The 14,013-nt window shown below is 42.5% G+C and overlaps 1 protein-coding gene across 5 annotated transcripts in view; it reads right to left on the reverse strand.

Moving 5' to 3' along the window:
* The window catches only part of HIVEP1 (HIVEP zinc finger 1), a 149,361-nt gene that overhangs the window by 3,041 nt on the left and 132,307 nt on the right, over nucleotides 1-14,013 (reverse strand). For all 5 annotated transcript variants that reach the window (XM_043590823.1, XM_043590819.1, XM_043590821.1 and 2 more), the window contains one exon: nucleotides 24-535. In XM_043590823.1, the coding sequence (XP_043446758.1) occupies nucleotides 24-535 (512 nt within the window). The remainder of the gene's footprint in view (nucleotides 1-23; nucleotides 536-14,013) is intronic.

The following is a 14,013-nucleotide window of genomic DNA, read 5'->3' on the forward strand; positions in this document are numbered from 1 at the left end:
AAACCCTACAACAAGACATTTACCTGGGTTAAAGTAGTGTTCTTTCCGGCCACAGAACTTCCCAGAATTTCTTCTGATTCAGGGTAGTCTACAGACATCTGGTGACACGGGGACCTGGGCGCAGCCTCAGGTGACCTAGAAGAGTCGACGGGAGTAGCCGTTTCTTCTCCGTCTTTTGCGGCGTGCGGCCCGGTCTTCACCGGAGACTCCGTCTTCCGGCTGTGGTCTGACTGCACCGTGCTAAGTACGGTCATCTTGGTGGGCAAGGCTCTGGGTAGAACGTCCATCAGGTCCGTGTGCGCCCCAGAAAAGCAGTCAGCGATCCTGACGTCCTCCTCTGCGCTCCCAGGATCCTGGAGGCCACCTCTAGATGGAAGATGCTGCGGGCTGGCCGTAACAGAGGGAGCCGCTGACAAGACAGATTCAGCCTGACTGTCTTCATCGTCATCTTCATTTTCGTTATCGTCCTCATCCGGGCCATCCGACTCTTCAAGGTCATACCCAGACCGCTCGAAACCGAATCTTTGCTTCTCATCTAATAAAAGCAACCGAGGGACGATGTTATAGCATGTTTCGCATGTGGACAGGTGCAGCCTTTTATTTTCTTTTAGTTTTTGTAAGCTTGGCAATGCTGTGAGGACCATAACAGAGAAGGGCCCTACTCACAGCAAGTCTCCAGTTTAGCCGAGGAGGGGTGGCAGGGGGAAGAATAAGTCGGGCCAGGAATCGGACAAGCGGGGCGCTGACAGAGAGTGGCATGGCCAGTACACTTGTCAGGGACGGAGAATGTGAAATGGGCCTCGGGAGATTAGGCAGGTGAGGATAATATACCAAGAAAATCAGAAATAAAGGCCTCAACTATTTTTTTTTTAATTTTTTAACGTTTATTTATTTTTTGAGTGACAGAGAGAGACACAGCACGAGCAGGGAAGGTGCAGAGAGACACACACACAATCGGAAGCAGGCTCCAGGCTCTGAGCTGTCAGCACAGAGCCTGTAAAGGACTCAACCGTTAAAGAAGACAGGAAGATATAAAAAATTTGACAGAGTTCAACACAACTCTTCCTGAGCTCTAGCTACTTCTCTGCCTCTCTTTTGAACAAACTGAAACAAAAAGCAAAACAAACTGATGGCATTTGGATTTGTGAGCCCAATAATTTTATTTGATAATTCTATGAAATATGTGAACTGATATTTGGATAGTATTTTAGAGAGGTTTCCACTGTGCTCTGGGTAGTAATATTCTCTAGGACTTAAGACTTCTACCTTTTTCTTTTCTTTTCGCTAAGAGAGGTGCTAAATTTTCCTGTCATTTTTTCCCTATGGTAATCCAACTCGCTCCTCACAGGAAGAGGAACCATAACTAATAAGAGTCATTAGTATCAGCCTCATAACGTCACACGGGACCGTGTTTAACAAAGAAGATTCAGGAAGGTCCAGGGAATAGTTTCTTAATTCTCGTAAGATCATGTGGAAACTGGATTTAAATTTTTATCTGTTCAGAATCTCACAAAATTAGAGGTTCTTTCCCTTAGAAAGCTAATAAAGTTTTAAAAAGTTAAATGGTGGATGAATGCAACACCTCTACCCCAAATCTCTGGCGCTGAGCTATAATAAAGAAGGTATCAGAATGTATTCAGCTTAGCTGCGAACCGTTCTGTCATTTACGCATACTTTTAACATTCTGCATTAATGTATACTTTCTGAGCAGGAAAAATAATAGGGAAATAAGCAACACGTTTGCTTCCTGCATATCCCAAATGGTCTGCGTATTAATTGATTTTACTATTCCTTCTATATTACCAAGTTCTTAGAGAAAAGTCTCAAAGGATCGACATCAAACCATTGGAGGCTGATTATTTCAAGAGGATGGAATGGACTAGAACTTTTCTGCTGTTGATCTCAAGCACGTTACTTTTACAATTAAAACATTCAAGGACAAAACACATTCATTTAGGTTACTTTAACACATGATTTCATAAGCTTTTTGCTTTGAGGGTTCTGATGGTTTTGCTATGAAATAATGCTAATATCCTGAATCCCACCAGGCGCCCGTGCTACAGATGGAATGGGTGATTTCTGGGTAAATGGCCTGCCCCCTGCCTCACAGATAGCTCTCCTGACCCCTATCAGATGGTTGAAATTCTAAAATTGGAGTCATTCCCAATTTGTTTTGAATTTGCTCCAACAGTGCCGAGTCAGGCATATTTTAAGAGACTGAGGGGAAAGTGGGAAAGAAAATCCAAAGACATGAGATGACCAGGGAACAGGTTACCGGACAGGGGGGCTGACTTCACCAGAGGCGAGCCCGGCTCCAAAGTCCAACTAGGGTGAGATGTGCTTTCACTTAAAAGTTATTACTCTACCTTAAAGAAACAAACAAACAAACAGGCCTATCTTCATATTGATGACTTTTTCAATATTCCCTATAAAGCTGAGGTCCCCGTCAATCAAACACTCCAAACTGTAAACAGAGACGGTGTCTGTGGGAAGAGAGCAGACATAAGCCAGCATCATCTGGGGTGTGTGCGATGGGACACTGGCCGGGAGGTTGCTGTTCAACAGATGACAGGCTGGTCAGAGCCAAGTATGGACTGCCCGCGTTGTGTGAATCCTCTGAAGCTACTCTTTCCTGCAGGCTCTATGCCATGAACCCCATTCAAGTCCTCACAGGAAAGAGTGTGAAGTATCCCCTGTTGTCCAGATCTGGGGGACAGGCGCCGTAGCCAGAGAGAAGGAACAAGACATTCCACCTGGATCCACTTCCTCTCGCTCCTTTAGGGAAAAACACTGTGGAGGGAAGGGCACAAGCACTGCTTTTCTTAGGAACCTAGTGAAAACTTACTGCAGTGGGGAGAGGGGATGAACAGGAGAAAAAACACAGCTCTACTCCTTGAGGAAGGACAAGATTACCAATTGAGTCCCCCACAACAGCTGAGGGAGTGGTGGGAGAACACAAGCGCCACGGCCCAGAAACCTAAAAGCATGGCGCATGTGGGAGTCTGAGGCTGAATCGGAACCCGAGGGCATCCTGTCCTCCTCCTCACCCCTAAATGCCAAGCTAAGACCTTTACATAATGGGTAACAGCCGAAAACTTTTGGGAGAGGGATAGGAGATGAACGGGAATGTGTAGACTGACACTCACTGAGACACCTAAAACTGGGACTGAAATGGGCATTGCCCTCCTAATCAACCCCTCCTCCCCCAAAGACAAGTTAAGTCTAGAGGAATCTGAAGCCTCTGGTGCTGGAAGCCTGCCGTATATATAACGTATCACGCACCTGCAGCCCCACTTCTAACTACAAAAACTCTTGATGCCCACACTAAAGGCCCGGCAGGAGAGGCACACCTGTCAAGAGGCAGGAAGCCTATTTACGTAGTCTCCACTGTCTTACACAAGATGTCTAGCTCTCATAACAAAAATTACGAGACATACAAAAAGGCAGGGAAAAAAAAACGTATGCAGAAGAGAAAAAGCAATCAGAACCAGTCGGATAGGACACAGATATCAGAAGCATCAGAGAATTCAAAATAATTGATGGGTTAAAGGCTTGTGGGCCACCCGCAGGGTCCAGTGGGAATTTCAGCTGAGAGCTGGACACAGGTGACGGAGAAGGCAGTGAGATGCTACAAATGAAAAACAAAGTAACAATGACAACAAGAAAATGGCCAAACCCAGAGTTCTATGCTCAACGGAAACAGTGTTCAAAGACGAAGGAGAAATGCAGACTTTCTTAGAAAAATACAAACGGAGGGGATTCACTGCCAGTAGACTTACTTGACAGTACATGTTCAAGGAAACTCTTTGGGCAGAGAGGATACGGGCTCAGAAGGGAATGTGGATCGACACAAAAAGCTGAAGAGTATCAGAAGCAGAATAAGGATTCTTTCTGTAAAGTACTAATTGCTTGCTCTAAAAGACAACTGAACATCTGCGGCAGACATAATGGAGCGGGTGTTTACGGCACCGGTAAACGTAGACAGTATGAACACAACAGCACAAATAACGGGAAGGAGGTACTGTGAATACAGTTACAAAGTCTCTAAGCTGCATGTGAAGTAATGCAGCATTATGTGAAGGATGACAACTAAATTTTCTAAAAAGGGATAAATAACAAAGTCAAGGAGGAGATAAAACAGGGTCATAAAAAAAATGTGCAATTAAGTCATAAAAAGAAAAACAATTAAATAAAAAAAAAACACACCCAGGTGGCAAGGTGGTAGGTTTTATTCTACTACATGAAAAATAACATGAAAAGGAATTCAGGTCTAACACCTTAATTAAAAGAGAGAAATTGCTAGACTGGATTAAGCAAGCAAGTGCCAAGTATATATACTATATACCAAAAAACCCATTTTAAACAGAAAGACATAAACAGATTGAAAATAAAGTTTGGAGAAAGTATACCTTACAACATTAACGAAATCACAGCTGGAAAAACTGTTATCAGTACCAGGCAAAGTAGATTTCAGAACAAAGGATACTATCAAGAATGAACAGGAACATTACATCATGATAAAAGACATATAATCCTAAATGTATATCAACTAATAAACCAGAGCCTCAAAATAAATGGGGCTAAAACTGAAAAAAGTAATAAACCAATCCACAATTAGAGTTGAAGATTTTAACATCCCACTCTTAGTAAGTGATGGAACAAGTGTACAGAAAATGAGTGACAACACAGAAGGAAGACCTGAAAAACACTACCAATTAACTAGTCCCAGCTGACAGCTATAGAACATTCCAAGCAATAACACACTCTGCTTTCCTTATAAGTATACATGGAATGTTCACCAGTCTCTGCCATATTCAGAGCTACGAAGCAAACCTCAACGCATTTAAGTTAATAAAAGTCACAGAGTAAGTATTCAGATGAAAACAGAATCAAACTAGAAATCAATAATTGGAAGATACCTGAAAATCTTCCAATATTCCAGACTTACGAAACATATTCCTAAATAATCTGTGGGTCAAAGAGCAAGTCTCAAAGAAAGGTTAGAAATACTTTGAGGTAGATGAATTTATATTTTTAAAATGTTTATTTATTTTAGAGAGAGAGAAAGAGCATGGGGGAGGGGTAGAGAGCGAGGGAGACAGAGGATCTGAAGCAGGCTCTGTGCTGATAGCAGAGAGATGGATGTGGGGCTTGAACTCATGAACTATGAGATCATGACCTCCGCTGAAGTTGGACGCTTAACTGACAACCATCCAGGCGCTCCTGAGCTAGATGAATATTAAAATATAACACTCAAATTGTGGCATGCAGCTAAAGAAGTGGTTATTGAGAAACTTACTGTATCAAACACTTTTGTTAGAAGAGAGGTCTCAAATAAATAATCTAAGTTCTCCCCTTTAGAAATGAAAAAGAGAAACCAAAACTAAACCCAAAGCAGGGAGCAGAAAGGAAATAACAGAGATGAGAACAGAAATAAAGAAATTGAAAAAAGAAAAACAGGAATCCAATAAAAACAGAAGCTGGGTCTTTGGGGAAAGAAATGAAAAAAAAAAAATTGACAAACATCTACTAATACTGGCCAAGGGGAAAAAAAGATACAAATCACCAGCAATAGGAAAGAAAAAGGGGATATTACTACAAACCCATAGATATTAAAAGGATAATAAATCTATTAAAAACTCCATTGCCCACCAATGAACAACTAGAATTCAAAATTAAAGATACAATACTATTTGGGGCTCCTGGGTGGCTCAATCGGTTAAGCGTCTGACTTCAGCTCAGGTCATGATCTTGTGGTTTGTGAGTTCGAGCCCCGCGTCGGGCTCTGTGCTGACAGCTCGGGGCCTGGAGCCTGCTCCGGATTCTGTGTCTCCCTCTCTGTCTGCCCCTCCCCCATGTGTGCACGGGCACACAGGTGTATGTGCACGCGCACTCTCCCGCTCTCAAAAATAAACATTTAAAAATACCCACAATGCTATTTAAAATAGCACCAAAAGAATAACATTTAAAAATGTGCAGGATTTGTAGGTTGAAAACTACAAAATACTAGTTAAAGAAACCAAAGACAGAAGTAAATGAAGACATCTAGTATATTCATAGACAGACTGGAAGTTTCAATATTGTTAAGGTAGCCTTTCTCCCAAATTCAATCTATAGATGCAATACAATTGCAATAAAAATCTCACAAAATCTCACAAAAAAGCTCAGTCAGTTAAGCATCCGACTCTTGACTTTGGCACAGGTCATGATTTCACAGTTTGTGAGTTGAAGCCTCGCTTCGGGCTCTGTGCTCACAGTATGGAGCCTGCTTGGGATTCTCTCTCCCTCCCTCCCTCTCTTTCTGCCCCTCCCCAGCTCACACTCTCTGTCTCAAAAGTGAATAAATTAAACAAAACAAAACAAGGTAGCTCCATGGGGAAAGGACAGTCTTCTCAAGAAATATCACTGAAACGAATGGACATCCACATAGGAAAAACATGACACATACTTTATATCTTCCACAATCACTCAAAACCGATCATATATCTAAATGTAAAATACACAACTGTAAAACTTCTCAAAGAACACTGTAGAAAATCTGTAACCTTAGGGTAGACAAAGGTTTCTTACGTAGGACACCAAAAGCACAATTAAAAAAAAACTGATAAACTAGGCAACCTGAACATTCATTTTTTTTTTCCTCTGAGAAAGACATTGCAAAAATGAACCAAAAGACAGACATAGATGGTGAGACCACTTCTGCAAATTACATTTTTGACAAAGAAAATATTTCCAGGATATATTTTTTAAAAATATTAAGATTCAACAATAAATAAATACATGTCGCACTTGAAAAATGGGCAAAATTTCTGAATACTTCACCAATACTTTTCCAGACATCTGGAAAACAAATAGCATATGAAAATATGCTCAATATCATCAACTGAAGAAATGCAAATTAAAACTGCAACAAAATACCACTGTAAACCTGTTAGAATAGTTTTTTTAAACTGTGCTGGGAAGGTCACAGAGTAACTCAGCTCCCATGCATTGCTGGTGAGACTGTAAAATGGTGCAGGCACTTTGAAAAGCAGTCTGGACAGTCTGTTATAATGCTAAACCTATACCAGCCACATGACCCAGAGATTCCTACCCCTAGTATGAAACCCTGCAGAAATGGAAATTTAAATTCATATAAAAACCTATACGTGAATGTCTTTAAAAAAATTTTTTTTTAGCATTTATTCATTTTGGAGAGACAGAGAGAGACAGAGTGCAAGCAGGGATGGGGAGAGAGGGAGACACAGAATCTGATGCAGGCTCCAGGCTCTGGGCTGTCAGCACAGAGCTCGATGTGGGTTCGAACTCGTGAACTGCGAGATCATGACCAGAGACGAAGTCGGATGCTTAACGGACTGAGCTACCCAGGAGCCCCGTGAATGTCTTATAGCAAGTTTATTCATATTTGCCAAATACTAGCGGCACTCCAAATCTTTTGGCTGGTCTGTGGATAACAAATCATGGCACATCAATACAATGGAATACTACTTAATAATAAAAAGAAATGAACTATGGATAACTCTTACTTGCCTTATGCTAAGTGAAAGAAGCCAGACCTGAAAAGCTACGTACTCTATTTTCCCTTTTATATGCACTCTGGAAAAGAGATCAGTGGTGCTAGGGGTTGCTGGGTAAGAGAAGCAGTTGTCTATGAAGGAATGGCACTAGGGGAGTTTCTGGGGTGACGGAACCGTGGGGGTGGACACACCATTCTCTGCATTTGTCAAAGACTGCCATAGAGTGAGCTGTAAACCATGAAGTGAACTTTATGGGATGTAAATAGAAGCATCATCAGCCAGGATGTGGGAAGAATCCAAGATAAATGCGGGCTGAGATAGATGACCTAACTGAAGTACAAGTGAACCACACACCCGCTCAGTAGGGATGGGAAGAAAGGTCCCACCCTAGGTGACCTTCGCAAAGAGGGCTCTGACCAGGTGAGGTGAAGGCTAAAGACAAAAAGAACTGCACACAAACACTGCACTGTAACTTAAATCTGTCCTTCTCAGGTGGGTTAGGATTTCGGGAACTGGCTCACCGATTAACACTGGAGTTGAACAAATACGTAAACGCATTGTAGATGAGGACCGGGTTCCTCATTGTGGGTGAAAGAAAAAAAGGAAATAGAAAATGCTAGAATCAACTTTGTGGTGCTGGCCTGGAATTGGAAACATGTATGGACTCGTGTTTCATTCATGTATATGGCATAACATGTATGTGCGCGTGTGTGTATTCACACACACAGATACAGAAATAGCGTGTAAGTAGGAGTTAGCACATGTACATATACTTCCTAGCGCTATCCACTGAGAGGGCTCAGAAGCAGTGACAGCTCAGTAGCAATGAACACACCATCCAGCGAGATCTTGGTTTCTAAATACCATTCTCCGGTAAAGAGAACCAGAGGCCTTGAAGAAATGGTTGATTTTGGGGTTGAAACATCTTGGGGTGCTAGAAAATCAGGAACTTCTTAAAGAAAAAAAACCAAAACATGGGGCAGGTTGAAAGGGCACAGGAAGAGACCTCAAAGAGCTCTCGATGGCCCGTTTTATTGAACTGTACACAAGAAAACACCGTAAAAGATTATAACCCAAAGAATACAATACATATCTTTGAGTCCATAGTGATATAACTGAATAAAAGGCTGAGGGGACAAATGGAGACATGGTAACTTCTCCCTGCAGAAAAATTCTAATTAATAAATTAGAACGCCCTAGTAATCCCCTCGGCAAGGTCCGCCAATGTAGAAATAGGACATCTACATATTCTCAAAGCATCTCCCATAAACGTTTAACAACAACAACAGGCAGTAAGTTAACAGTAGAGAGTCCTGGTTAACATGACCAACAATACCTACTGACGTAATGTACCTCCCGATATCAAACACTAACAAAAGTACAGTCGCCCTACGGCACCTTCCTAATACTGCCAACCCCAATCCCATCGTGAGCGCACATCAGAAAACCCTGAATTGAGGACGTTCTACAAAATAACCGATCAGTATTCCCTACAAACATCTAGGTCACGGAAGACAACAGCGACAGGGGAACACATTGGCAGAGTCTAAAGAGGCATGGGCCACGAAGGGCAGTGTGGGATTCTGAAGGAGACCCCGGGGCAGGAAAAGGACAACGGTGGCAAAACTGGTGAAATTCAAGTCAGTTCTGTCCTTTAGTCAGTAACGCGGAGCTAGAGTTAGTCTCTTAGGGTTGGCCAATGTCCTGCGGTATGTAGACGCCGACACAAGGAGAGGCTGGGTGAGGAGCTCACGGGAACTCTCTACACTCGTTTGCGGCAGCTTTTCTGTGAGACTAAAATAATCTTTTGGAAAACTGCGTGAAACAAACAATTTGTCAGTGCTCCAGGGTCTTGTCCTTACTCTATTGACACGAATATTCCATCTCATTCAGACAGGCTTGCAGGAAATCCACCTCCCTGCTGTTCTTACAGTCATAAAGACTTCTCTTTCTGCGAAGCAATTTTTTTCTTTCCTATTGTTTAATAAGAAACTATTAGTTCTTGAGACCAAAGCCAACACTTCTCTTGGTCAATTTAAAAGCACAGGAGATTTCTCCAAAATATACCAGGATCTACATACACATGTTAAATTTTTACCACCTGAACCTGTTCCTACCTTGTATCTTGCACCTATTGTTACATCTCTTGGTTCATTGTGCATAAGGGGACTGAATGGCTCTACTCTGGGTCTGGCCACTGGGACTCTAGTAGAATCTAGCTTAGCACGTCACATAGCTCAATCCTATTTGATCATAACTAAAACAAGGACTAGTTAAGGACATGACATTTCCTCAGATGATAAGTTTAAAAACTGTGAAATGCAGTTAATTATTTTCAAATGTCAAGCCCACAGCTCACACGTGTCGGGGCTGAGAGTCAAACCCAGGTTATGTTTGGCTCCTGAGTCTGTGCTAAACATCCCCCATTCCAATGTCATATTTTAAAAATCTAACTACAGAGTGATATGAAAGGTCAACAATAAATTACAGAAATGCAGCTAGCTTATGACTATGCATGAGTTGAAATGTTTATAGGTACACACATTAGAATCTTTGATTATGAATAGGAGAACATACAAAATGCAATCCCCGAGAAGAATGTAAACTAGTAACTTAACCTTTTATATTTCACCACAAATACACTGCAATTTATATATAGGTACAGATTTTCAGTGTATGCAATTTATGTGAGAGATTTTAAAAAAAAAAACAACAAAAACCATACACTGTTTAAGGAGAAGGGGGTAAAACTATTTGGCTCCATTTTAATCTGATTTCGCCTCGATCATGCCGAGTTTCAGACCAAAGTTGGAGGTATGATGGGTAGGAAGACACACAGGGTGGTTTTACGGGACCTTCCTTTCTCCCTGGCCAGAGCCACAGGCCTACAGCTTGGGAGGACCTAACAAGGGCTGGGATTCCTTTCTGCAGATTTCCTTTGCCAAGACAAGGAGAGAGTAATGTTTACCTCCCTGCATGCGCTGTGTCTTCAAACTCCTGAAGGGGGAGACCACTGTCCCTGTTTGGAAACCTGAAAATGAATTCTGGATCATTACATACTTGTTAAAGAGGGTTGATCCTCTAGGGTGACAGAGAATAGATAGACCGGAGAGCTTAAATGAATGGAAGACGATGGCATCCTTTTAAATATCCGTAGCACCGACGCAGAGCCCACCCACTCACATGAACACGAATTTGTTTATGTGTGCTAATAAAAGTCCTTTCATGTAACCCCGCGGTCCCCTTAGCCCCGCTCCTACCCCCAAAGACGATGATTGCTACTGCCCCAGAAATTAGGCTGACAGAAGACAAAGCGGGGAAAAGTGACTCGTCTGTGATCACAAGCCATCGGGGATGAGAACACAGACTTGTTAACCACTCCCCAAACTTAACCATTTAGGACTCTGCGGTATCGCTCGTTTTGCTGTAGCAGGTTACACAGTGTAGTAACTACTACGCCAGACCACGCCGAGCACCTGTTACATCAGAAGCCGGTAAACTACGGCTGCTGGGCTGGCCGCGTGCGGCTTGCTGCCTGTTCGGGTCAGTCAAGTCTCACCGATGCACAGCAGGCCTGCTGGTTTACAAACCGCCTAAGGCAGCTTTTGGCCACAACCACAAGCGTCAGTAGTCACGGCAGGGACCGTATGACCCACAGAACCTAAAAATATTCACTATCCGGCCCTTTCCAGAAAAAAATTTGCCCACGTCTATATTCTGCTGTCATGCTTAAATCTAACAAGCGCCTCATAGCAGCACCGATCATCAAGTTCATCCTAGTTCAGCGATTGCTATACGGCTCGGGCGCATCAGAGTGGAAATCTGGAACCAGGTTTCCATGTATCTAGGAGTCCTGTTGTTACGCCAATAAGATATACTGACTCCGCACTATTCTTGCGACCGTTCCCTTCGTGGTGTGGACAATACAGAGTGTAATATTCCAGGAGCGTCAAGGCTGGAGCGTCTGACCCCTCTGCATCACCCGGGGACCCCGGAACAGATACAAAAAAAAAAAAATACTTGTTCCCAAACTCATAAATGCGTGGCCCTGAAGACTTCTATTGCTTCCTATTTTTCCAATACTCAGTAAAATTTTATGCAAGTGTAAAATTAACTTTATTTTCTGGGAATTTAAATTCACGAGGGAAAGAAGAGGTATTCGGTGCAGCGACCTTGCTCTTCAAGAGTAAATGTTTCGAACAATTTCCCTAGACATGGATTTCAAAACCCAGCTCGAGCTGGATGGAAGGGTACCCCGCCCTCCCATCCTTGCCAGACAGTGACACCTGCTGGAAGGTGCTCAGACTCACGAGAGGTCAGCACCACCCCGTCCGGGATCCACACTCTTCCTGCTGTCATCCGTCTGTTTTTGTTCTTCTCACATGTTTAGAAATATTACTTGGAGATCCAGACAAACAGCCGCAAAAACTGGGGAAATTTTCCCTGAAAGCCCGCAAGTACTGCAGTCATAAACTTTTGTGTTATTTTTGGATGTTTTTAGAGATGAAAACATCACTAAGCATGTAATGGGCCAGAGTTTAACGTTTTACTTTAGGAAGTACACCGAAAGACTCTTATCTGTGTTGTTTGTTAATGACATTAAGACTTATTTATCTGAAATATAAATCTTAAGAGCTCTTATGGTTTCACATCGTACACGGGAATTTTTCTTAGGAGTACTAATGTTTTCCAACAAAATCCCAGTGACAAAAACATACTGTGCAGGTTTCATGTAGACAGGATTTCATTTAGAGAAACGCCCTTCAATTTATTTTAAGGGTAAATGTGCTACAGGTTTTAAATCCTGCGAGCTAACATCGTTTTCTTACACACATTATCCTCTACCTCACCCCCAGCGAGAATCACTTTTGCATCTGCATTTGGCTACGCTGAATGGCTCTCCCAGTTTGGCAGCTGAGGGCACATATTAACATTCCTAGCACTGAGGTCCGGCATTCTGTTGACAAAAACATTCTTTGGATCAAGGCATGAAAGCAAATAGCCAGCAGCGCGTTTTTTGACATAAAAGGTGAAAACGAAAAAGTATTCGCTAATACCCCAAGAACACAGGGACCAAATTCCTGAGACAGTGTAATTTTGCACGACAAGATGAATAGGAGGGCCACGTGCAGCTGGCTGGAGGGATGAGACTTTTCGTGAGCACATACTATAATTACAGCTCGAGTTGCTGGTTTTAAGCTAAACAGAAACTTCTTCACAATGCCAAATGCCCGTATTTTACTTCCTTTCAATTAAAAAAATCTACTTTTTAAAATATTTATTTTTGAAAGAGAGACAGAGAGAGAGAGAGAGACGCGGAATCGTGAAGCAGGCCCCAGGCTCTGAGTTGTCAGCACAGAGCCGGATGAGGGGCTCGAACTCAGGAACCATGAGATCATGACCTGAGCTGAAATCAGAGGCTTAACTGCCTGAGCCACCCAGGCACCCCATGGCAAATGTCCTTATTTTAATGGTAGGCTTAGAACAATTTGTAATTCCTCCTGCTTCATTCAAAGTAAATGTTTCCAAGCATCTGTCCATTTACTCCACTTGGACATCAGCGCAAGAATTACAGGCTAAAATGGGCAGCCATGCAGCCTGCTGTTACTAAGAGTAGTAAGGAATTTAAACTCTCCAGGGTCTTCAGTCCTTCGTCCACTATCCTTTTCACATTGATCCTCAGTAAGAGCTCTTTATCACCCAGCGAGCATGCATGTGACCCCAATGAAGGACATTCCCAGTATCATGTTGGTGGGCACAGAAGAGAACAGGTTTTGGATCAAAAAAAAAAAAAAAAAAAAAAAAGATTGACGATAATACCAGGAAAAGAAACACCGAGGTTAAGGAGAAATAAACCCAGAGGAAACCTTTGGTGAAACTAGACAAAACGAGGCAGACATCCAGAAATAACTATACATATAGCATAGGAAGCCTTGGACTTTTCCCAGAAGGCCCTAAGCTGGCCAAGACATTACCAAATGGTAATAATGGTTAAGAAATAAATACTCGGGGGCGCCTGGGTGGCTCAATCGGTTGAGCGTCCGACTTCAGCTCAGGTCATGATCTCACGGTTCGTGAGTTCGAGCCCCACATTGGGCTCACTTCTGTCAGCGCACAGCCTGCTTTGGATCCTCTGTCCCTGCGTCCCTATCCCCCTCCCCTGCCTGTTCTCGCTCTCTCTCTCTCTAAAAAAAAAAAAAAACAAAAAAAAAAACACAGACAAAAAAACCCACAAAAAACCCCACAAAAAACAAACAAAAAGAAAGAAATATTCTGGTGACATACTCTAGTAATTCCTGCCTTTCTGAGCCTTTGCTACATTTTGTTGAACAAATAGAAGCTCAGAGAGGATAGTTCTTGGTGGCAATCATATGTGTGCTACAGAAAAGATCTATTTAAATGGCCAAACCCCTAAATTTTTCCTGTAAACCTAAACACACTGTTCTCAGGATAGGGTTTTGGGTGCTATTCTGGCAAGGTCTGGCATTTAGAATCC

This window comes from Prionailurus bengalensis, chromosome B2, assembly GCF_016509475.1.
Source record: "Prionailurus bengalensis isolate Pbe53 chromosome B2, Fcat_Pben_1.1_paternal_pri, whole genome shotgun sequence".
NCBI classification, from domain to species: domain Eukaryota; kingdom Metazoa; phylum Chordata; class Mammalia; order Carnivora; family Felidae; genus Prionailurus; species Prionailurus bengalensis.